The 25,027-nt window shown below is 64.8% G+C and overlaps 1 protein-coding gene across 1 annotated transcript; it reads right to left on the bottom strand.

The window, feature by feature from the left end:
* Nucleotides 1-3,612: 3,612 nt before the first annotated feature.
* JAG2 (jagged canonical Notch ligand 2) lies at nucleotides 3,613-24,643 on the bottom strand. The gene is made up of 25 exons (XM_019639204.1): nucleotides 24,524-24,643; nucleotides 18,567-18,624; nucleotides 16,963-17,214; nucleotides 16,728-16,788; nucleotides 13,261-13,391; nucleotides 13,017-13,136; nucleotides 12,727-12,840; nucleotides 12,419-12,532; nucleotides 12,163-12,276; nucleotides 12,032-12,078; nucleotides 11,752-11,922; nucleotides 10,688-10,838; nucleotides 10,451-10,606; nucleotides 10,257-10,370; nucleotides 9,940-10,053; nucleotides 9,747-9,860; nucleotides 9,508-9,624; nucleotides 9,092-9,119; nucleotides 8,926-9,011; nucleotides 8,384-8,497; nucleotides 8,159-8,274; nucleotides 7,427-7,675; nucleotides 6,653-6,784; nucleotides 5,044-5,200; nucleotides 3,613-4,954 (listed from the first exon to the last, which is right to left on the bottom strand). The coding sequence occupies exons 1-25, from the start codon at nucleotides 24,641-24,643 to the stop codon at nucleotides 4,503-4,505; spliced, it is 3,402 nt and encodes a 1,133-aa protein (XP_019494749.1). The 3' UTR covers nucleotides 3,613-4,502.
* Nucleotides 24,644-25,027: the final 384 nt, after the last annotated feature.

Genomic DNA, 25,027 nt, shown 5'->3' with positions numbered 1-25,027 from the left:
AGCCTCTGACCACAACCAGGCCTTTATGCAGCTCCGAGAGATGTGCTGCTCCATTTTGACTGCTGCCGCTCCCGTCTGCTGCTCCCCTCCTCAGCAGCTCCCACTGACCCCATGTCACGTCCCTCAGCCTCCGCCCCAAGCACTTTATGTTTTCCCTCGTGACCTTCAAAGCACCGATTGGGGTCTCAGCACCGGCCACCTGTCCCTTCTACTCATTGCCAAGTTGCGTGCTGGTTTGGCCTCAGAAAGTCATTCTGTGGCGTCCTTTGACCTCCTCTGATACCGTCCCTTTGGTGATTAGCTTTGCTGTCTCAAGGAGCGGTCTGGGGGTCCTGACCAGTCTCTCTGGCTGTTGTCAGCTCTGTGCAGCGCTGGGGGCCTGGTGTCCACAGCCGGTAGGAGTGCAAAGTGCAGCAGCTCCACCGGCAGGGAAGGCGAGGCGGGCCCAAGCCGCAGGGACCCTGGAGGCCTGCGGGAAGGGCGTGAGGCGCACCTGTCCCTGGGCCACACGCTGTTCTCCCAAGTGCAGGTACAGCTGAGGGGGGACTAGCCATGGAGAGGGCGAGTCGGGCTGCAGGGGCGGGCAGGACGCCTCCCAACACCCCGTGCCCACCGAGCCGCCCTGACCGCGCCTGGAGCTTTGGGAGCCTGTACTTGCCCATGTCATGTTCGGGCACCGCCTGTCATGGCTCCCACCTTTGTGTCTGCTGCTTTCCCCCCGAGGCTACCCCCGCCTGGCACCTCCCGAGAACTGAGTCCTCGCCACCTCTGTGGTGGGCTTCCAGGATCTGCCAAAGCCAGGGGGGCCACAAACTGCTGTGGGCCAGACCGCTTCCTCCCAGCCTCAGCTGCTCTCCTGTGCGGTGGTCTCTAAGCTCTGGCACCCGGATTTTCCCAACCTGAGACCCTCACAGGCCCCTGCTGGCCTGCCTGGCTCTTTAGAGACCTGGCTCTGGGGGTCTGCTGAGGAGGGGTCAAGCCAGCTGGGTCTTGGGACAGGGACAGCTGGAGTCAGGTCACCACAAGGCCACCGCCAGGGCCTGGCTCACAGGGGTTAATGGCCCGGCTGCCCAGGGACCTGCTTGGCATCTCCTCTCTGGTCCCCGGGGCTCCGTTTCTTCGGAGACTTGGCAGTCACTGCTGTCGCCAAGCAGAGCCAGCAGGCGTGGTCCCCAGGGCCCAGCTGAGGAAGCCTCGGTGGCCCCGGGTGGCAGTGCAGGAGGCACTGATCTCCAGCTGCTCGCCAGGACGCTGGGTCAGCCTGGCAGGTTGAGTTGCCCCTCGGTCCAGGCCGGGGAGGGAGGAGGCACTGCTCTGACCACGTGGGGATAAGAGCAAGAGGGAGACGGCAGCCAGTCCCACCTGTGCCATGGAATCTGCAGTGATGGCCAACGAGGGCAGGTCACTCTTTAAGTTCCCTGCCCATGGAGAGAGGGCCTGCTACCGGCTGCCCTTTCTCTCCCAGCACCGCCCAGCTCCCACCTGGGGCCTCAGCCCTCCACCCAGACCTACCCCAGGCTCCAGGCCAGCCCCGCACCCCAGCCCCTGCACATCTGAAGCCCACCCCCCAGTGGCACCTTGGTACCCTCCATCTCTCCACTGCGCAGCACGTGGGTCCTGGGTGCAAATGAGGGCGTGGTGTGTGGGTCGCAGGGTGCTGGGCACAACCCCAGTCAGTCTTCATGGTTACATAAGGGGGGGGGCACAGTCCCCGAAGTGAGACTCCGTTGTCCAGGAGTGACGCAGACATGAGACAGTCAAGCATGGAATGTGCTGGGCCCCAGCCTGAGCCGCTCCAGTGTAGCCATCAGTGTGAGCTGGCCGTGGCCTGGAAAAGGGTGGACAGCCCTGTCCGCACCCTGCCAGGCACCAGGTCATTCAAGAAGGAAGGCGAGACCCTGAGGTGGGCTCGGGACACTGGCGGCAGGCTCAGAGGGAGGGCCAGGCTGCACTCACACAGGTGTGGTGTGCACACAGGCGAGTGTGGGTGCCACCTGCTCTTGTTGGTGACAGCCAGCCTCCCCGCTCCTACCCCAGGTAGGCAGTGTCCTGTGAGCCTCTCCCAGACCCCAGGCCGGACCCACCCCCGCCAAGATTACAGGGGCTTCCCGAGAACATGGGGGACCCACCAGATGGCTTCCCCATCCTGCAGAAGGGACTCGAGCCCACCTGTGCCCACCTTGTCTCCGCTCATCCCCCACCTGACGGGGCTCAGGACACCCCGCCAGCCCAGTCCTGGGCCCCCACCCACCTGCTCACACTGTTTCCACCTGTGTCTCGGGCTGCATGCTGGGTCCTTCTCTCTACCTGTTCTCCCCGCAGCGGGTCCCGGAGCTCGCGGACATTTTAGAGAGGATGGCGTTGTTGTTTCTAGCCCTTCCACGTCGTTCTTTTTCAAATCTGCCAGGTTGTTATTTTCCAAGCTTCCGTTTGACCTGTTAGCATTTCCAACCTGTCTTCTTTGAGCAAACATGTTTTATACTCAGGGTCTGAGCGTCCAGTATGCACCTGACGCCTGGCCGGCTACTTCCGGTGGCTCTTGCTCATGGTGCCAGGTTCGCTGAGCGCTAGGGTTTGGACTGTTGTCTGTTCATTGACCTTGAAAAAATCACTTGAGGCACACAGAGGTCTAGGACAAAGGACCTTGCACCAAGGAGCCCAGGTTAGGTAATCATGGTTGAAAAGGAAACTCAACACTTGGAGGGTTTCTGGCCAGCCGGTGGCGGGAGTGTGAGCTCCACGTCCATGCAAGTCTGGCATGGACCATGACTTCTCAGGGGCAGACTCCCTACCTGGTCTGCCTGGGGCACCCCCTGGGAACCTGGCGGAAAGCTCACCTCTGCGCCCCTCACCTGGAGGGCACAAACCTCGGGGTCCAGATAATTGTGACAGGGCCTACCACAGACCTGGCCTCACCACAGCGGAGCTGGTGGGACAGAGATGGGCCTGCAGGAGGCTGCGCCTCCCATGTGCACTGCAGTAGGCATGGCATCTGGAGAACCCGACAGCGGGAGTGCCTTAAGGACAGGTGTCCAGGTGGTGACCAGCAAACAGCAAACCAGCTCGCAGCTCCCGCCCAGGCTGTTCACAGGGTTTTTCTCTCTCTTACAGATTCTGTTCTGGTCTTTGTCCCTCAACTCAGGGACCACCTGCCCCTCTCAGGAGGGCACATGACTTATGCACAAAGATACTAGACAGCCTTCCACAGCTGGCCCAAGGCCACCAAGCCAAGTCGTTTTCTGGCCCGTGAGATGGCCCTAGTTTCATTCTCTCAAGTTGGCCCTTGTAATCCCTGACAACCTTGATAGGTCTTTATGGCCAAGGGAACCTTGAACTATTTTATAAAGCATTTTGTAGCTGCTATTAGTAGGGGCGGTGTAAAGCGCTTCCTCTGCCCCCATTCCCAGGACCGCTTCCAAGAAGCCTGTGTCACCTGCATGGAACACCAACTCGATCAATGTTCAGCAGGACTGGCTCACTGCTCATGGCCGCCAGGGCCACGTGGCCCGACATGCAGCCCACACTCCAGCCTCTCCACTGTGGAGACCCCACGCCTGTCCCAAATGCACATAACAAAGGAACAGGACCCCAAGAATAAGGGAGACCAAAATGTTTAAGTTATTAAATCAAATATACAGAGTGATTCATTTAATATGTACACATTTACAAAAATGCACTTTCACGGGGGGGAGGGGAGGGCCGGGGCCGGCAGGTGGGCAGTGGCCTGGTGCCCACGGCAAACGCTGACAGTTGCAAGGGGAGAGTTTGTGTGAAGGCACTTGTCACAAGCTTCAATACTGCCACCGTCCCGGGGAGAACAGAGCAGTCAGGAAGGGCACTTCTGAAAACACAGTTGAGGGATCTCTAGAGTGAATGTTCCGGACAGGAGCAAGTGAGGACAGCAGACTGGGGGGCCTGACGGGTGAGCCGGCGAGGGGCTGCCCACAGGCCTCAGGCCACGCCAACTGCCACGACCCCACTGATGACCTCAAGCCCCCCTGACAACCACAGGTGCCATGGTCAGCCACAGGCCACACACACAGCCAGGTGCCACACGGACGGCCACGGGTGGTCCCACCAACAGCCGTGGGCCACACGGACGGCCACGGGTCCCATCAACGCCGTGGGCCATCAGCCCCACTGGCTCTTTGGCCTGGAGCCACTGAGAACCCCAAGTGAGGAATACACAGGAAGACTGTAAACAGCACACCGCCACTGGTAACCAGCGTTCCACAGCTTGGTGAGCACACGACACCCTCTGCTCTCCCCTGCCACGCGGCCGGCGCCCGCCGGAAACGGTACAAAAATAGCAACTATCCGAGAACGCCCCGCCGTTTTCCGCCTGACAGTTACCGAATAATTTATACAAGGTTAACGAAACATAGAAAATAAAACATTTGTTTTTGGTTTTTGGTGGTTTTTTTACACAAAATAAACTATGCACACAGCCTCAGCCTCCCACGGTCCGGCGGCAGGTCACGCGCGGCCGGCTGGCGCCCTGCCTACTCCTGGCCAGCGCGGCGGGCCTCGCCCACGCCCCTGACGGTGCGGTTGTCCACCTTGGGGCCTGAGGCCCAGCCGGCCGGCCTCCCGGGGGAGAGGCCGGGCTCTTTGGTGAGTTTGTGCGCGAGGAACTTCTCGGCCTCCAGGGAGTCCTCTTCCGCGCGGCCCGGCTCCTCGTCCTCCTCGTCCTCGCCCCCCGCGCGGCCCGCCCTGCGCGGCGGGGGCGTGAAGTTCTTGCACTGGTACAGCGCTTCCTTGTGGCCGCCCGCGGGCCGCTCGATGGGGTTGCGGATGGGGTTGAGCGGGGCCCACTGGTTGTTGGCGCTCTCCTCCCGCGGCAGCCGGCTCCTCTCCCGCTCTTTCCTGCGCTTGCGGGTCCACCAGACGCAGACGGCCACGCAGGCCAGACACAGCACGCTGAACACGCCGCACAGCACGGGCACCAGCACACCTGCATGGACGGCGGCATCTGCAGCCCAGGCGCCACCGGGCCCCGGCCCCGGCCACAGCCCACAAACCTCCCACTTAGCCCCTGCTCACCTGTGGGGGAGCCGCCCATGACCACGGTCTCCACCTTGACCTCAGTGACTGCCAGCAGCAGCGAGCTGTTTCCCCGCTGCGTGATGGCGTCCACGATGGCGTGAGCAGCGCTCTGGATCAGGCTGCTGTCCGGCAGGTCCCGTGCGGGGCTGAAGGACTGCAGCAGAGGGCAACGCTGTGGTGCCTGCCCGTGGACCCCCGGGGCCTGCGCCCCACCACCACCCCCGGTGGGAGCCTGGACAGAGTGCCTGGCCCTGTGCCCTCCAGCCGACGGGAATGCCACGGCTGCCATCCAGCTGCACAGACGTCGCAGGCACTGTGGTCCTGAGCAGGGCTGCGGGCTTGGGAGCCTGGGTCCCCGGGGTCTTGTTGAGGGGACGGCTCCATTAGGCAGTTCACAGGGAGGTGGGTGTGGCTTGACTGTCCTTTCCACTAACCCCCTTGCATCTGGGGCAGGAACTGTGGTCAGGGGGCCGCTGGCAACCCCAAGGGCACCACAAGCCCAGTACTGCCCCCAGTGCTGGAGCTGTTCTGGCTGTGCCTCTGCCCATGTGGCACCCTGCCACCCAATGCTGGCACCAAGCCAGCACCTTGAGGAACTGCTCTGCCTCCTTCCCCGTCCCTGCACACCCCCAGCCACAGCCTCACCCTACCCTGTGGCTTCTGGTTTATTGGACAACCCCCCAGGGCCCAGAGCAGGACCCTGAGGACGCCTGCTATTCCCCATCACTGTCTGCCCCAGGCTGGTCTACTTTCCTTCCTGCCATCACCTGGGATCTCTCTTCACTCCAGGGACCCCTGCCCAGAGCCCCAACCTCCTGGCTTCAGACGCCAGATACGAGAAGAGGCACAGTCCAAGTGCAGGGCCCCAGTCAGCATGCTGCCCAGGCTGTCTCTGAAACTCCAACCAGCACCTGACCTAGCCATGTGACCTGCTGACCCGGCACCCCTCCCCTATCGCTTCTGCAGCCTGAGCCCAGCTCCCTCAGTACCTCTACCCACCCTCTCCTCCAGATCATGTGGGCCCCTGCCCCTGCCTCACCTGCAGACAAGCTCCTGTGGGCCTCTGCCAGCCCGCTGCAGACCAATCATTTCAGCAGACAGGACGAGTGACCTCACCCTACACCCTTGCTCCACGTCCCTCAAGAAGCTGAGCCCTAATTGCCGACGACCATCTCCCTCTGCTCCGAGCCACTCCCTGGCCCCTCCTGTCCACTCTTGGACATGTACGCACTGGCTCCTCCAACCTCTGCTTTGCCCCAGCTGCCGGCCCAGCAGTGGACCTAACCTTCTAACCGGTCCGTATGCATTGCCTTGAACTGTGCCCCCCCCAGTCCTGGGTTTAGCTCTCACTGCTCCCCTCCCACCCCTGCTGGGCCGACACCTCCTCTCCTCCAGGCCTCCCATCCCAGCTCCACCAGCCTCCAGTGAGGGCACGCACAGCCCACCTTACACAACTGCAGTGGGGGTAGACTCATGAGTCAATGGGTCACCCTGTCTCCCCGACGACATGGGGACCAGCCTGGCCTGGGCCCTCTGCCCCAGCACCTCCCAGGAGCACACAAAGTGCGCTGAACGAGGGTGGCCACTGGGCCCATCCAGCACTCACCATGGCCACCTCCACAGCACTGGCCCCTGAGGATGGCCGGTCACAAAGCAGCACGAGCAGGCGGTCCCGGGCCACCGTCCTTGTGGCTGGCAGGGCACGAATTCCTGAGCAGATGGCGCCCACAGTAGTACCCTGGGCAGAGATGGGTAGCACATGAGCGGGGCTCAGTCGTCTCCTAGCTGGCACCAAAGGCATGTGGCAGGACACACCTTATAGCCCGTCTGGGGACACAGAGTGGGGATGCAGGGGTCCCAGTGGGGAGCTAGTCTCCCACACCAGTCCTGTGCCCCATACCCAGGACACAGATCACTCCGCCGGAGTATATACTTGTCCTTTTGCTCCACCCACAGGCCCCAGGGGGTGGAGTGGGGTGTAGCTGGGCCTCACCTGCTTCTGAGCCCCTCCCTCCTGGGCTCAAAGCACTCAGGCCATAGGATGGCTCACAGAGTTGCAGGCTGGCCCTGGCCTCCCCTGGAAGGCCGATGGGCCTAGACTGGGTGGCACCTTGGCTGGGCCCACCACTCCTGGCCACGCTCTGCTGCCCACACAGGGCACACACAGCTCAGTGCCCCCTCCCATCTGACCGTACAAGTCTGGGCTCCCTGAGTGGCCACGTGGCCAACCATAGCCCCCTAACTCCACAGGGGCCAAGCCACGGCCAGCCAGCATGGCAGGCAGCTGGGAGCGGTCTCTGCCACCTGAGTGACCACTCCGAGAGGACAGGAGCATCCGGGCTCTGCAGGCACTCGGGGTGCCCACCGCCAGCACCCTCACCTGGGGCACTTGGTCTCGGTCGAAGTGCAGCGTGAGGCGTGCGCAGCTGTTGTCCAAGTGGCCAGAGCCCGGCAGGCAGGCGGTGCCGGGCAGCGGGGGCTCCGCCGTGCTGCACTCCCCCCAGGCAGCACAGGGTGGCTGCAGGCACTGGCCCGGGGCCTTCTCCCGGCACTGCTGCCCTGGTGGGCACTGGGCACTCAGGGTGTCTGGCCGGCCGGTCAGCAGGCAAGGTTTCCTGCCGCACCACACCTGGGCCAGCACGCACAAGGAGGAACACACACGGGCACCCACAGAAATACGCGGGCACCACGCGGGGAGACACATGGGTGGGGTCAGCAAGTCACAGGACCGTGCCTCACCCCACCACCCAGAGCTCCCAGGCTGACCCTAGCAGCAGAAAGGACTCCCACTAGAGCAGGGGTAGCCCCAAGGGAGGGTGGGGCCAGGGGGCTCCCAGGCCTTGGGCTCCTGGGGCCTGAGCACGGCTAAGCCTCAGTTTCCCCAGCTGTACAATGAGGAGGAGCCTGGCTGTACCAGAGGGCCCTCCTCCCCGGGGGCCCAGCCGAGGGGGGTAGACTTGGCTCACCCCCCAGCACCAGTTCCCAAGTCTCACAGGGTGAGTCAGGGTAATGGGCAAAAGACAGGGCCACCCCAAGCCAAGGGCACCAGGACATCAGACCTGGGCAGGGCAGGACTGGTCAGGAAGGCTCTTGGGCAGGGGGCCCCTGGCACCTTGCTGCACACTCGGCGGCCATCCAGGCAGCGGCAGCTATTACAGTCTTCCATCCAGGAGCTCCCGTGTGGGACGGGCACACCCTGTGACCAGCAGGACCTCCCGAACACAATCACTGTCAGAAGAGGGGCTGGAGGTCAGTGGTGGGCACTGAGCCTGGAGTCCAGGTCTTGCCCCTGACCCGCCTGGCGCGGCCCTGACCCACAGTGGTGCGTTCCACCTACCCTCCTGACACCGCGGGCCGGCCCGGCCTGGCGGGCAGCTGCAGCGATAGCCGTTGATGGCGTCCACACACGTGGCCCCGTAAGCACAGGGCGAGGACTGGCACTCGTCGATGTCTGCAGGGCAAGTGGGGCTCAGTGGTCAGCATGGAGGCCAGCACCCAGGAGAGAGGCCCATGCAGGTCCCCGTGGGGCAGGGCCCAGGCCAGCTCGGGTTTCGAACTGGGCCAAGCACCGTCACTGTCACCAGCTTAAGGATGAATGCGAATAGCCCCCCATCCTCTTCCAGAATAGGGTGGACAGGGCCCTGGGGAACAAACACCTCAGCCCAAGTAGGGTCTACCCCCTTCCGAGGCAGCCCCAGCAGCTGGGCTGGGGGGTGCGCATAGGGGTGCTGTGGGCAGGGCACAGACAAGTGGGGAAACTGAGACTTGGAGTGAGGCAGGAAGTGGCTGTGTTCACGCTGTCCGTTGGGGTATGTGAACCCTGGTGACCCCTGACCCCAGGCACCTGGGCCCGCCCCCCCCCCAGCCGCCCCGCCTCACTGATGCGACAGTCAGGACCCGCGAAGCCGGGCGCACACTCGCAGCGGAACCAGTTCACGCCGTCAACACAGACGCCGCCATTGTAGCTGCAGAGGAGAGGGTGGATGTCAGGAGCCCAAGCCAGCCTGGCTCCCCGGACCCACCGGCCCCCAGGGCTGTCACTCACCAAGGCAGAGGGTTGCAATCATTGGTGTCTGCGTATAAGGTGAGAGAAAGGGAGGTCAGCACAGCACCCACCACCCAGCGCCCTGTGCCAGGAGTGGGTGCCCCGGACATGTGGGGTGGGCAGTTGGCTTCAGGAGGAGGTGGCCCTGGGCAGCCACAGAGGGGCCAGTCCTGGAGGGTGCCTTTCGTTGAGGTGGGGGCCGCGTGAGCAGGAGCCTGGCTGCAGGGCTGGGGGTGGGGGGATCAGAGGTAGCAGGGCAGGTCTCGGAGTACAACTGTGTTTCGGCGGACAGATGCAGAGGGGCAGGCCTGGGGAGCCTGGTGGAGCGGAGCGGGCCCCCATGCCACAGCACCCCGCACCCCTCATGGACCCGCACCCCAGGCCTCCCTCCAGACAACCGCACCCCACCAGCTCACTGTGTGTGCAGGTGCGGCCCTCCCAGCCATCCCGGCAAATGCAGGAGAAGGAGTCGCCACTGCCCACACAGGTGCCCCCATTCACGCAGGGGTTGGGCAGGCAGCTGCTGTTCTCAGCTGTGAGGAGAAGGAAGGGAGTGAGCTCATCTGGCCCTGGCAGACAGGGTCTCCACACCGAGCCAAGCCAGGAGCAGGGGGCAAAGCCCGCGCCTGGGCCCCTGCCACCAGGGCCTCCTCACCGATGTTACAGGTGCTGCCCTTCCAGCCCGGGGGGCAGGCACAACGGAAGGTGTCGCCACTGTCATAGCATGTGCCGCCGTTGCTGCAAGTATAGGCGTCACACTGGAACTCGCCTGCGGGCACACAGGCTGCTCAGTGGACATGCCCCAGAGCAGCAGGCAGGTCCCGGCAGGCAGCCCGGCGGGCACTCACGCGAGTGGCAGGTCTTGCCCTTCCAGCCATCGTCACATACACAGTAGAAGTCGTTGACCAGGTCGTAGCAGTGGCCGCGGCTGTGGCAGGGATCAGGAAGGCAGTCGTTGGGATCTGGGGGCGAGGACGCCGGTCAGCAGGGGGTCACCGGCATTCGGGGAGGGCTTCCAGGGGGAGGGGGCGCTGGCGCTGGGCCGGGACAGGCAGAGGGGCGGGGAGGGCAGCCAGGCGGCTCTGCCGGGACCAGGCTGCGGGACTGGTGGGCACACCCAGCACAGCCACAGGGACGGCGGGGGAGCCTGGCGAGGCCCACTCACTTGTGTCGCACAGCTCGCCCTCCCAGCCGCTGGGGCAGAAGCAGCGGAAGGCGTCCACCTCGTCAATACACGTGCCCCCATTGCGGCATGGCTGGCCCAGGCAGTCGTCGATGTCTGTGGGAGGCGGGAATGAGCAGGGTCCCCGGCCCCCACCCGGCCCCCACCCGGCCCCCACCCGGCCCCCGACCACTCACTCTCGTGGCAGTAGGCACCCGTGAAGCCGCTGTCGCAGACGCAGGAGAAGTTGCCCCCGGGCTGGCTGACGCAGTGTCCGTGGGGGCCGCACACGCCGCTAGAGGACGCCGCACCGCCCGCCCTGGGTCCCGCCTCCAACCCGCAGCCATCGATCACTGCGGCAAACGGGGAGTGGGTCAGCCCGCCCCATCCCTGCGGGCCCCGCCCCCACCTCTGCAGGCCCCACCCACACCCACCTTTGCAGGCACCGCCAGGGCATGGCTCCCTGGGCACGGAGCAGTTCTTGCCACCCATGTCATCAGGGCACGCGCAGTAATAGTCGCCCTCCAGGTTATAGCAGCGGGCGCCATTCTGGCAGGGGCTCGGCTCGCAGAAGTCCATGTCCACCTGTGGGTGGGGGGCACCGTGAGGGCAGCCCAGCACCGAGCCGTGCTGGGAGATGATCCAGGGGTCTTGTCCATTCGAGGAATCCAGGAGGCCCCGGCCCCGCTCAGCCTGAACACCAGGACCTCTGCAGTCGGAGACTGAAGGACCTCCCACCCAAGACTGTCCAGGCTGGTCAGCTGGACGGAAACACCTGCGGGCCTCCAGGCCCCGCCCGCCACCCTCACTCGGCCACAGCCTGCTTCCTCTGCTTCCCCAGCCGCATCCGGCCTTCACCCCTCCTGCTGGCAGGAAGACCAGCTCCTGACCCTCTTCTCCAATGCCATGGCCACCCTGAACCCAGTCTGCGGGTCCTCCCCAGACGCACCACCAGGCTCCATGGCCTCAGGCAGGACCTCTTCTATGGGGCCCAGGAAGCCTGCTGGCCAGGAGCCCTGCCTTGTGCGCTCCTGCAACCCAATACTCTCCCCTGCAAAGATCAGGCCAAGTGAGAGGGACGCGGGCATGAGCTCTCAGAGAGCGTCACCCACTCCTACCCAAGACCCACGCACAGCATGTGCAGCCTCTCACAGGCTGGCACTCCCACCCCACCCTAGGTCCCTTTCGGGCTGCCTACGTGCTGCACCCGTCAAAGCACTTGCTCTCCAGTCACAGTGTGTGGTAGACAGCGCACATCGGCAGCCAACTGACCTGCTGGCTGCCGGCGCTTGTCACGACAAGCGCGGACCCTTCGACCCTCCCCCACCCTCTGTCCAGCCAGGTGCCTGGACTTTGGGGCCTGGGTCTTGGTCTAGAACTGAGCCTGGGACCCTCTGTAGGGTCAACCCCCACTGCAGCCCCTCCTGGTTACTCAGGTGGCCTGGGAACCATGGCCTGCCCCGGAGGCTCCCCGGGAGAGCAGAGCAGCACCCATCACCTCGCAGAGTGGCCCGGAGAAGCCCTGGGGGCAGTGGCAGCGGAAGCCGTCGACCAGGTCTTCACATAGGCCGCCCAGGCAGGGGCTGCTGGCACACTCGTCCAGCTGCAGCTCACAGTGCCGGCCTCCAAAGCCCCGTGGGCACACACACTGGTAGCCGTTCACCAGGTCCTGGGCGGGGTGGGTGGGCTGTGAGCTTTACAGCCGCACCCAGCAGGCCCCTCCAGCCCCACGCCCCTCCCACAGGTGCGCAGGGGCAGGGTGACCGGCCACACCTTACCTTGCAGGTGCCACCGTGCTGACACTGCCCGGGACAGTCGTCGATGTCTGGGGGACAGAGGAGCAGGGTCACGGGCAGGGTTCTCGAGCTCCCGCAGCCCTCCCACCTGCCGCGTGCCCACCCGTACTGACTGATATGGCAGTTGACGCCCTTCCAGCCCGGGATGCAATCACAGTAATAGCCACCAATCAGGTTTTTGCAAGAAAAAGCATTAAGGCACGGCTTCCCTTCACACTCATTGGCGTCTGTGAACGAGACAAGGGAGAGAGTGGGGCCTGGGCCCCACCTGCCTGCCTGGCGCCCGCAGCCCCAGCAGCCCCAGCAGCAGCAGCCACTTGCATGCACAGCGTGCGGTCCATGCACACACCTGCCCCGTGGGGCCCTTACCCAGCTGGCAGGTGGCCCCCACCCACTGCTCAGGGCAGATGCACTCGAAGCCATCCACCTGGTCCACACAGGTGCCGCCTGCTGCACACGGGCTGGAGGCACACTCATCGATGTCTGCAGAGGGACGGAAGGAGGCATGGAATGTGGGCAGAGTGGGAAGGCGGGGCCCTATAGAGGCGTCTATGAGGAGTAGGGGCCACGTGCCTGGGTCTTCCTGTCACTCCTCCCCTGGCTTAACCACTGTGTCCGCCCTCACCCTGCAGACCCCTCAGGCTGGAGTCTCCCAACACACTGGAATGGACGCTCACCCAGTGCACAGGTGGGCCCGCTCCAGCCGGATGGGCAGTGGCACTCAAAGCCGGAGGGCACCTCGTGGCAAGAGCCCCCGTTGGCACACGGGTTGGAGGCACAGGCATGCTCTGCTGTATTGGGAACCAGAGGCAGTGGGTAGGTGGGGGTGGTGGCCTGGGGCCCCAGCTTTCCACAAGTGCTCCTCCCCAAACCCCCAGGGCCCCAAGGCTGGGGTAAGGGAGTGCCCAGGGCAAAGAAGCCAGACACCTGAGAACCAGCACGGTGCCCGCAGAGGGCCCTGACATACCCCGCTCACAGTTCCTGCCCGAGTAGCCGGCAGGGCAGGCGCAGTGGTACTGGTCGGGCTCAGCATTGATGCATGTGCCCCCATTGGTGCAGGGGTGGTGGCTGCCGCAGTAGTTCAGGTCTGGGGGCAGGGGTGGGGTGCTCAGGCGACAGGCCCCGCCCCTTGCTCCCCACCTTTCCCGAGATGGCTAAGGCTCAGGCCTTGCCACCTGGCCGCCCACCACCCACCGACTGCCGACCGCTACCTTTGTTGCAAAGCAGGCCACCCCAGTTGGTCTCGCAGTTGCACTGCCAGGGCTCCACGCAGCTGCCATGCACACAGCCGGGGTATGGGACGCACTCGTCACAGAATCTCCCCTGCCAGCCATAGCTGCACCTGGGGAAGTCCAAGGGCCATGGGGCCTGGTGGGTGAGGGTGGACGCCGGGAGCTGTGGCGGCTGCCAGGGTGGTGCAGGGACTCAGGCACAGTCACGTGGACCACCCCAAGCTGGCAGCCTGGGCCTTTGAACTGGAGCAGGCCCCAAGCCAGGTGGGGGTTACGGCCGGCCGGCCGGCCAGCCAGCCCACACTGTCACGGGCACTTCCCGGCCGGTGGCCGAGGACAGTGGGCCGCAGCTGTCCAGTCACTCCTCCCTGAGCTATTTTGAGACTTAGCCCCGAGCAGGGCCCCAACAGCAGGCGCCGGGAAAGGGAGGCCCTGCCGGGACCCCAGGAATGAGCGTGCCAGCTCAGACCACAGGCCAGCAGGACATCAGGAGAGGGCTCCCAGCTTGGCCCTGGCTCTGTGACCTTGAGCACAGCTCAAGACCTCACCTGAAACTCAAGGGCAGTAACTTCTCTGTCCCAACAAAGCCCTATCAAGGGCCCATCTCGCAGGTGGGGGTACCAAGGCCCATAGGCTGCGGCGGGACAGCCCTGCGAGAGGCCAGACTCAGGGCAGTACCTGACCCAGGAAGAGTCACCTGCTCCCTGGCAAACGGCCTTGAGAAACCTCTTGGTTCCCAGGCCATGACCCTGAGGCCCGGCGCTGCTCCACGCCATGGGCAAGCCTCCCCTCCAAGGAGTCTTTCAGGAGGTGGGGCAGGTGGCCAGGGCAGAAAAGGCACCAAGGCCGTCAGTGCAGGGCTCTCCCAGGCCGTGGCTGCCCCAGGAAACTCACAGGGCACGGGGCTGGCTGCCCTACCGAGGGCCCAGAGCTCAGTCTGACTCGGGGGACGCTGTCAGGGGAGAGAGCCCATTGTCCTTCGACAGACACCCCGGGGCCCGGCAGGCCACCCTCCAGGCCCTGAGCAGGACCCCCAGAAGCCCCCTTCCTAGAACTTGACAATCCTGTGGGAAGGGAGTGATGTCCAGACCATGTCACTTCCGCGCCGGCACCTGCCATGGGAATTTATTTTGTAAAAGGACGGAGCCACGGCCCTTCCTGGGCCATCCAGAAGGAACACTGGCCAGCTCAGTGGGCACAGGGACAGGGAAGCCGAGACTGGTTAGAAGGGGCTCCACCATCCAGCCACATACGCGCAGAGGAGCCACCCCCACCTGAATCCTCCCTCTAGGTGACGTGGGAGACCAGGCTGAGGTGGGCCCATGCCACCTTGGGTCACCCCGGCTGGTCCCAAGGGCGTGCTCTCAGCCTTGGGTGGGGCAGCCCTCGGCAGGCCCCCACCTCCCCAGCCTACGGCTCCAGAAGCCTGGGAGGAGGCGGCAGGAAGGCACGGCCATCTCCGCAGCATCCGGTGGGGGGTGTCCTGCCCTGAAACCTGAGCCGGGAGCCACCGGCAGCAGCTGGGCCTCACCCACAGGGCCAGGGGGGCGGGCGGGGGCTGGCCTCTGTCCCCAGGAGTCCTGCCCCTTGGCTTCCTGCACAGCCCACGCCAGCGAGAGAATGGGGCAGAGACCAACTGCCCTCCCACCTTCCTCCACCTCGGCTGCTCAGTCACCGGCCCGCTACCCAGGACCACTGGCCCGGCGTCAAGGTTGTGCACTGCACATAGTGCCAGCCAGGGTGTGCGGGGCTGCCAGCCACCCGCCGTGCTCACTCTCCTGCTACTGGGGCCCAGAGTCCCCAGGCTCACACCCATCACACAGGTCAGAGGGCAGGCCCCACATCCATCTTTCCCACCGAGGGTGTGCCTCCTGGGGGGCTGCTCCCCAGCACATGGACCTGCCCTGGGCCAGGCTGCCCCCAGGTGTCCTCTCACCCCTGCTGTGTCCCCACACCGGCTTCAGTCCAGCAGTGTGAGGGGCTCGGTGGGTGAAGCCCGAGCCCCCTGCCCTTCCCTGGCCAAAACCACCACACAACAAGCAGAGGGGTCACCGCCCCTCCCTTCCTGGCTCCCAAATCTCGCCCTCCTGTCTAAACGCATCCCCGTGTGACCCTGCAGAAGGTACTTAACGTTTCTGTGCTTGGTGTCCTTGTCAGAAAAACGCATGTGGAAGCAAACCCACACCGTGGGGGGGTGGGGGGGGGTCCTGGGATTAGTAAGATGCCAAGCTGGGGCCAAGAGCTTCCCTCACCCCCGCCTACAGCCCCTCCCCAGGGCGGAGCGCGTCCACCTGAGCCCAGCCCCGTCTCCCAGGCTGTCCTAGTGCACTCCCAGCGCCCACCCTGGCTTGCATACTGTGAGAGCGCCCTGCTCTAAGTCCCCCGCCCACTCTAAGCCCCTGGCCAAGGGCCCCCTGGCTGCCCACCCCTGCCTCCTGGCTGCCCCTTCCTGGCAAAGCTGCTCACCCACTGCTCTTCTCCCAGCCCCCCTGACCTGCCCAATCGGGGGTCTCTCCCACCATCCCTCAGGTCCAAGTCTCCAACACCTGGTTGCCAGGACCCCCGCCCTCCCGGTCCGCTCCGACCCCCAGCGGCCGCCTCTGCACACCATCACACACCTTTACCAGGAGGAGGCCGACTGGCTCCCTGGCGTCTGCTATCCACCTGCCCCCAGCCCAGGGCTTTGAACTCTGTCTGGACGTTACAGCTGCCTCACTTGTGTCTCGGGCCAGGCCTCTCCCCATAAACCCTCGGCCTTCCAGAGGTCTCCTGGGAGAGGGCAGACACTTCCCTCCAGTGTGACAGGCCTTTCTCTACCTGCCTGCTCTGCCCGCGGCACCCCACCGATCAGCGGCACAAGCCAGAAGGCCTGGGGTCCTCCGCTGCAGGATGTCTGCAGGCCCCGCCCAGCGCGCCACCTCCTGCTGCGCTGTCACCTTTACCCCGAGCCCCTCAGCCTCCCAGTCTGGCTCTTCCTTCCTTCCCGGCTGGCCCAGCTCTGACCGCTCTGGGTCCCACCCCACTCTCACTGGCCACTCGCGGGCCCCCGCCCACGAGCACAAGCCCCCATGCTGTCTGCACCTGGTCCTCCACGCTGCAGACAGCCATCCTAAGGTGGCCCTTGGTCTCCAGGCCTCTGCCTCGTGGACGTGACTGTCCTGGCCACGTTACATGAAATGGCCCTGGCCACTCTCCCCGTTCTATGCCACGCCGTCCTTGGGGGCTATCGCCATCGGCACGCCCCGGGCTCTGAGGACTGGGGTCTGCCCTGCACCAATTATAAGCCGCACAGGAGCAGGGCCTGCGTCTCGGATGTCCAGCACAGCGAGTGACCGTGCACAGTAGGTGCTCAGCCGCCCTCTGTGGAGGGAGGAACATGTAGGAGCAGCTGTTTGCTGGATTGGGCCACCAGGGCCCAGCAGGGGGAGGGGGACCGTGGCACTCACCTGCACTCCCCAGGCACCGCACATCCCCCGTGGAGCAGGTTACAGCCTTGTTTACACACGGCTGGAACAGAGGGGAGCAGAGCCGCTGCAGCGGGGCCAGCCACCATGCCTGAGGCTCCCCACACATGGCCCCAAGCCCTCTGCACACCGCCTGAGCCCCCCTGCACATGCCCCAAGACCCATGCACACCCCAAAACCTCCCTGCAGGTGTCCCCAAACCCCCCTGCACACGCACCTTGCTTACACTCCCGGCCCATCCAGCCATCCATACAGGCCTTGTTGCCATACTGGTCGCAGGTGTAGTGACCGAAGAAGTCACTGCGTGGCCGGCAGAACTTGTTGCAGGTGGGGCTGTAGTAGTTCTCGGCGCAGCGCACACGCACCTGCAGCTCCAGCTGGGCCACGTGGCCGCTGAAGTGCAGGCTCTTCCAGCGGTCCTCAGGGTTGATCATGCCGGCGTGCCACACGCGCTCGATCAGCAGCTCCTCTGCAGGGGCGGCACGGTCGGTCAGCCATGAGGACACCGCTCCCGCCCAAGACAGCAGCCCGGGCGGCCGCAGGAAGCGCGAGCCCAGCGAGGACACCTGCTCCGCACCCCAAACGCAGCTGCACTGGGGCAGGGAGGTGGGGGCGCCCCTGCAAGGCCCCCCCTGCCCCACGGTGATGGCCCTCCTCCCACGCCAGTGCCCCCCACCCCGGGCACACATCACCCCTGTCCTGCATGGGGCTGTCACTCAGCTGCCCTGTGTCTCTCCTGCTCCTGAACCTCAGGGCCATTCCCACAACAGGCACACCGGACAGCCCAGTCGCAGACATGCCTTCTCTCGGCCCCCATGGCACCTGTGACCAGTGACCCAAGGCTGGGCCTCACCTCAAACCAAGCCATTGTTTGGACGGGGGCCGAGTGGTAGCCACGGGCACACAGGCCGTGAGCCCATTCCCTGCACTCTTGTGCCTTTGGGGTTCTCCACAATGACAGGCTAGGGAACGCGGTGCGTGCCACGCTCCCTCCTCTGCCCTAAGCAGGGGCCTCTCCTAGCCAGGACTGTGCCACGCTCCCTCCTCTGCCCTAAGCAGGGGCCTCTCCTAGCCAGGACTTGCACCCACACCCTACCGCCCGTCCCACTGCACTCTTTGCCCTGGAACACTCCAGACTGGGGTGACCCGTCCTCGTGCCTGCTGGGTGCCCCATGACCGCCACTCCCAGTCCAACTCCCCACCCCCCAGCATTGTCTCTTGTGGGACCCAAGACTCAAAGCCTCCATGGTCTGACCCCAGCCTCGCTGACCTCATTGCTTCAACTCTGTCACATGGTCCCCTGAACACCTCAGGCTCACTCTGCCTCGGGGCCTTTGCACGTGCTGCTCCCGCTGCCTACAGTGCTCTTCCCATTTGTCCATGGAAAACCTCTTTGCCACCACAGGGCCCTGCACAGGCCCGCCAGCAGCAGGTGAGTCGGGGAGAGGACCAGCAAGCCCTATGTTCCAGGACAGACAGACAGAAAGCACCTCTCGGGGTGCCCCACTGCACTGTGCCACTGACATGGCCCCAAAGGAACATGACCACCAGGAGAACACAGATGAAGCCGAGACTGGGGAGGAAAACAGCATGCATAGCTCCGCTAATCACAAATGCGGCAGAGCTTCCTGGCAGCCAGGGTGAAAAGGGACACTGCACACAAGATCCTCAGGAAGAGGCAGCTTTCCTGGCATGTGGGCCTGTCCTCAGCACGCAGAGAACAAGGAACCTGGCCACAGACATCTCTATGGCTGGGAAGGGTCAGTGGCCACTGGGTAGGCAGTGGCCGGTCACAACCCACCCAAGCCGGGGCTCACTCACCATCCAGGCTGGTGTCGTTGTCCCAGTCCCAGGCTTCCACGATGAGGGTGAATGAACGCTACAGACATGGGGAGGGGCCAGTCAGGTATCTGAGGCCCCCACCTGCCTGCTGCTGTACAGGTGGGGGCCCGCCTGCCATACCCCAGCCCTGAGCCCCAACTCTGCCCCTGAGTCTGTCAGGGCTCCTCCCCAGAGCTGAGAATCCTCAATCCCCCCTTAGCTCTGAGAAACAGCCTCTGGCCACATGTCAGCAGACCCCCAGATGACCTGCTTCAAGAGGGTCACCAAGCCTCAGGGGCCTTAGGTTCCTGGCTCCTGTAGCCAGTGGCCCACGCGGGCCCAGCCCAACCAGCTGTAGTCAGCAGGGAGAGGAGAGAGTGACAGATGCTGCCCTCTCAGGACACGGCAGGTGCACAGTAAACAGCACACAGCCCACACACCTGCCTCACTTGAGAACATGAGAAGAGGCCCTTGCTGCACAGATGGGAAACTGAGGCCCAGGGACGCCCAGTGCAGCCTTAGCTGCGGCCGCCACTCCCCCGACCCTACTCCCAGGACCATCTGGCCCTCCAGCCCCAGGCTATGTGATGGGGTGACACCACTGAGCAACCCCAGGACCCGCCCACTCCATGAGGGTAAGCACGCAGGCCTTGTCACTCGCAGGTACAAGCTCCTCCAGGGGTGAGCCGGGCCTCTCACCCAGCTTTTCTCTGCCGGGGACCCTCCGTGGCTCCCCCATCCACTCCACTCGACTCCATCTTTGGACCAGTCATGAACGGGCTGACCACGCCTCCACCAGACCCTGGTTCTCCCAGGGATGGGGACCCACAGGATAAGGTCACCTCTGGGGCCACAGGCTGCCAGCTTCCTGACCAAGGGGGCACCCACCCAGGCTGGTCACACCACCTGGTCTCCTGCTGACGCCCAGACCCAAGCCTGCCAGTCCTCCCTGGGCAAGCCCTGCCGTCCCGCCCCCACCCCCACACCCTACCCATGGGCTGTCTGCCACACCTAACCAGACCCACTGCCTCTGGACACCGGGCACTTGGGGACCCTTCTCTTCCTGTCCGTTAGCTTCCCTCCCCTCATCCACTCAGCTGCCCCACCAGCAAGGGCCTCCGAGACACCCAGACGACCCCCAGGACCTCATATCCACCAGCTGCCACGCCGGGGCCCACACCTACCCAGGAGCACAGGCTAGAAATGGGGCGCCATCCTCTACCCTTCTAGAACCCTTCCTGCCTCCCGTGGGTCTGTCACCAGGCTCTCAATCCCACCTCCTGAATCTCCCTTAACCCCATTCCCCCTCACCCGCCACCACCTTCCACCAGGTCAGCAGGCCTGTGCCAGGCTGCCCCTCCAAGGGCTGCCTGCAGCGACTGGGCCTTCTACACCCGTCCACGTGAGCCGCAAAGACCGCAGGGCTCTGTCCACATCTTCCCCATGCTCAGAGCCCTCTTGACGCTCCCCACAACTCCTGCCTTCCTCACCGCCACCCCAGATGCCCACCCTGCCCCTGGGCCTTTGCACATGCAGCTCCTCCCTCAGCCTGCCCCCGGCTGTTGCTACTCATGGTAATTGTTGGAGTCCCAGTTCCTTCCTTGTTTCATTCGTTCGTTTGTTCCTTCATTCACGTATGGACCCTGCACTAAGTATGGCTCTGTCACTGGGGACCCCAGCCTCTGTCCTGGCAGACAGATGAGCCGGCATGGCTTCAGGGAGGGGGTGAAGTGCTGTCCCACCCGGGGTGAGGGCCGGCCTGGCAGAGGGTGCACCGGGACCGATGCTGCGGAGAGCGAGGGAGGCGGCTCCCCGTGCAGGGGCGCTGCACGGCTGGACAGAGGTGTGAGTCAGGTCGTGGGGCCACACACCCCACAACCAACTTCGGCGCCAATACTGAGCAAAGTGAGTGGTGACGGGGGTCCGACTGAGGCCTGAGATGCCGGGCAGAGTGGGCACTAGGGTGGGCAGAGGCGGGAGCTGGGAGCCAGCACGGCGACGGGTGAGTATGACAGGACGGGCCACTGTGACCTCCACTGTGGGTCAAGCCCCCCAGCGGAGCAGGAAAGCCCACCCCACAGGGCCGACCTGGCCATCTTCCGGCACCTGGGCTCCGAGCTCCCAGGAAACCCCACGCCGGCAGCCCAGGTAGGATTACGGCCACCTTCGCCCGAGCCCAGGGCTCCGGTTACCTGCTCCCACAGGGACGAGCGCCCGCCTGCCCGCCTTCGAGGGCCCCAGCGCCCACCAGCTGGGCTCCCTACACCTGGATGGCAGGGAGTCATCCAGGGAGAACCTGAACCTCCCTCGGTGCCGGGCCCCAGCCGCCTCTCCTCCCCTGGGCTGGCCTCCAGGACTCAGCTTCCCTCAGCAAATGGCAGCCTGTCATCGCTGCGCTGCCTGCCTCACGGCCACCAGCCCGTCAGCCCCAAGCCCTGCAGAGCCTGGGCGGGGCCTCAGAGGGGCCCTGGGTCCCAGAGCCAGACTGGGGTTGGTGCCTGGGAAGGTGTGTGAGGGCTGGGCTCCCTAGCGAGCAGGCAGAGGAACCCTGGTCCCTCCTCCAGGCTGTGGGAGGTCCACTTGTCCCGCTGGCCTCAGTCCCTGAAGACCCAGCACCTCTTCCTGCAAGCCTGCCCTGACCCAGCCACACCACACAGGCAGACCCCCAAGGCCAGATCCAAACCCTCATCTGACTCAGACGGGGTAACAGGGCAGTAGCCCAAAGACATGGAAATGGCACGGGGCAGACATGGGACCAGATGTACCACACCCCACGGCTGAAGGAACCCCGTGGCTCAAGACACCCCATGGCCTGAGGCACCCCAGGCCTACTGCCCAGGTCCAAGCCTCCAGCCTGGCTCCCTTCTGGCAGCACCCAGCATCAGCCGTCTGGCCCCCCACGGAGCAGAGCTGGGTGTCCGTCAGTGCCAGGAGCTCTGTGCACAGATACATTTCCTGAAACCCGAGCTTTGGAGAGGCCCAGGCCTCTGCCGCCATTGTCACTGGAGCGAAAGGGGGAAGGGGCCACCTCCCCCAAGGTGCTGGGCCCCAGGGCCATGGCAGGAGGGATGGACAACAGGCCCACCCCACACAGGAACCCAGACGCCCACACTCCACACCAGGGACCCACCAGGGTCTTGCCTGGGTGTGCCCCACCCACTGCACCGTCGGGTCCCTTGCTGGGAAAGAGGACCAGCAGCCCAGGGTCTCCCGGCCCCCTGTCACATGGACCTGTGAGACTGCTGCAGCAAAGCCCACAATCGGGCTGATCCTAGCCACACCTGGCTCACCTGGGGTCTGGGGATGGGGACCCTGCTCACTTGAGATTTGAAAGATGGGACCCCTCCTCACCTCAAGTCTGGAGATGTGGACACAACTCAACTGGAATATTGGGGATGGGGACTCAGCAACCTGAGGATTAGAGATGCTTGTCTCCCACCTCCAGCTCAGGCCCTGGCCTGGCTCCCCCAAGAGCCCCCTCATTGGTCCCTGAAGGGGATCCTCCCATGAGGCCCCTGCCTCAAGCCCTGCAAGGGCTGCTTTCCTGGCTCCTCAGCCCACCCCTCAAGGCCCAGGGACAAAGCCCGCAGCCCACTTCCAAGCCCTCCGCTGGCCGGTGCAGCCCTTCCAGGGTCCCCACTTTGCCCAGGCACCTGCTGAGTCCCACCCAAGCAGGACTCCTAGGCCCTGCTGGGAAGGTGTAGGAGGGAAGGGGGCAGCGTGCACAGGGAAGGCCCCAGGAGGGGAGTGAAGTTCCACCAGTCCCCAGCCCCTAGCTCCTTGTGGGGGCAGGGAGCACAGAGAGGGTGACTCTCACCGACCTCAGCCTGGCCAGCCCCAGGCAGGGGGCTCATGTAGCTGCTGGGCCCCCACGGTAGTTGGATTTGGTGGGCCCAGGCCCTGTGCCCACATCCCACCACAGCCCCCTTAGGGTACAAACGGCCCTGACCTGCCAAAATGCGCCCCCCTGACACACATACCCCTGAGCACACCCCTGGCCCCAGGGATGCGGGACTTCCGCTGGGCAGCCATGGGGCAGAGGAGGGGACTAGGCAGGCTGGGCGCCGGGCGAGGGGCTGCCTGCAGCCCTGTCCCACTCACAAGGCCACGTCATTGCCCCATTTCACAGGTGGGGGAGCCAGGCCCCAGAAGCTGCCATGGCCCAGGATCTCCGGTTGGCTGCACTGTCAGAAACGGGGTAGGCCTGAGGCCCACCCGGGGCGTGTGAGAGAGCCCATGCCCACCTTGGCTCTCCCAACTCCAGCTCTGCCCACCACCAGTCACCAGACACCGCTGTACACAGGCCGGAAGGTGTGGCCTCCAGCTGAGCTGCAGCCCCCTCACTCGGGGCGGGGCCCGGGCTGCCACACTGGGCCTCTATCTGCCAGCACCTCTGAACCCACCGCCCAGCAGGCCCCTCCAAACCCTCTACCAGCCACCTGCCACACCCAGAGAGAGCATGTGCACACACAGGCACACATGACCAAATGTGGCCTCCACCTTGCCAGCTACAAGCCAGGCTCCAGGGCCAAAAGGGTGTCACTGACCTCCTGGGAAGCCAGTCACAGACAGGGGGTCATCTGTGGGGTGGGGTCAGGTGGAGAAGGGCAGCTCCCATCCTGGGGGCTGCCTCCTGGAAGGTCTCGCCCCACCTACCCACATCTAAGACCCTGGATTGCCCCTCTCCAGGAGGCTAAGCCTGACAGCAACATGGAACTAGTCGTAGATGGCACAAAGACACTGGCCCACGTGACCAGGTCAGGGTGCAGAGAGCCACCCAAACAGCCTGGAGCACTGGCAGAGGCCAGGGGTGGGGGTTAGGGCTGGCCGACAGGGTGGCAGAGTGCAGAGCCCAATTAGCTCCTGCCTCCAGGGGCGGGCTCAGAGGCAGGAGGGGCAGTTCCCTGTACCCCTCCTTGGGGGCCCACCTTCCACCTGCAGCCGCTCCTAAGGCCCTCCTCAGGCCGCCTACCCGAGGGTCCCCAGGATTCCAAGCTGGCCCTGGGCAGGAGCCCCACTATCCTGCCAACCAAAGCCCCTGAGGCAGGGCCCAGCCACTCCTCAGTCCCCAAGGAGCCCAGCACAGTCCCTGCTTTCTCCAGGCGGATCGGCCTGATGGGTGCCCCGGGTTCCAAACGCGCCCCAGCGGACTCACAGCAAGCCAAGGCGCGTGGCTGCTGCGGCCCAGCGGAAATACCAGCGCGCTGGCATCACCACACCACTACACGCCCGGCAGCCCAGCCATAGGGCCGCAGGGAGGAGAGGTGGGAGCTGCCCCAAACATGTGCTACCTCACGGCCCTGGCCCCCCACCTGGGGGGCGGGCCACCTGCCCTCTCATGGGGCATCTGAGGGCACTAGCTGGGACAGGGTGAAGAGCGGTGAGCTGGCCTGAGACCCAGTGCCCAGAATTCAGGGCTCCCAGGGAGCTGAGGGTCTGCCCAGCCTGTCCCACCCCTGACCAGCCTGTGGGGCTGAGAGCCACGCGGGACCCACGTTGGCTTGCCACATTCCTCCAAGGCCTCCCTGCCCCCATGCCACTGCTGCCAACTCGAGCAGAAAACACATCCTCAGGTAGCGATTTGGAGCCGCCCTGGCTGGGGCCCAAGTGCAGATGACAGGCTGCGGCCCTGCTCAGACCTGCCTGCTTCTCGGCTGTGGGGGCGAGGGGGCGGGGCTTATCGGAACTGCCCGGGGCCCTCCCAGGCCTGTCCCTGCCTTTTCCATCTCAGGGACACATTCCCCTGGGAGGCCCTGGGGTCAAGGGAGACCCCCAGAGGCCAGTTGGGCTCCCAGGGGGCAGGGCCATGGCAGGTGGTCATGAAGCCTTGAGAGTGGGACAGCAGGGGAGGCCGCCTGGTCCAAGCTTACGAGAAAGTACCAGCACAGGGCTGAGGCAGGGTGGGGCAGGGGTGCAGCCCCCCCACCCCACATTGGGTAGGTCCTATTGGCCCAAACTTGCCGGCCAAGACTCAACTCCCAGTCTTTCCGAAGCAGGGCACTAGGTGGACATATCCTGGTGCCTCCAGCTGGCTGGTTCAGCTGGAAGTCCTTGGTCATAAGGTCCGGCTCCTCCATCATAGCCTGACACCTTCCTCCATCTACTTCTCACTCCCAGGCCCACCCCAGCTGCTCCTGACCCTGGACACTGGGGTCCCACCTCACAGGGTCCTTGCATTCCTGCCCCACCCAGGTCCAGGCCTGCAGCACAGAGACCCTCAAGTGCCAGGGGCCAGGCCCTACTTCAGAAAACAGACCACATCAGGTACCTGGAGGCCTCGAGACGCCTGCCAGCGCTCCCTCCCAGAGCCCCCTGCCTGCCTGTCCCAGGCCTCTCCCGCCATGCCTTGGGGCAGTTCCCATCCCTCCCGGCATCCCCAGGCCCAGGGCTCCTGCTAGACTGGCCACTCCCCAAGCCTCCTCCCAAAATAGTAAAAACAAAACCAAAAACCCTCACACGGA

The sequence above is a fragment of the Hipposideros armiger genome, unplaced genomic scaffold (genome assembly GCF_001890085.2).
Source record: "Hipposideros armiger isolate ML-2016 unplaced genomic scaffold, ASM189008v1 scaffold_43, whole genome shotgun sequence".
NCBI lineage: Eukaryota > Metazoa > Chordata > Mammalia > Chiroptera > Hipposideridae > Hipposideros > Hipposideros armiger.
Note: the sequence above shows the minus strand (reverse complement) of the source record. Positions and strands in the feature narration are given on the sequence as shown.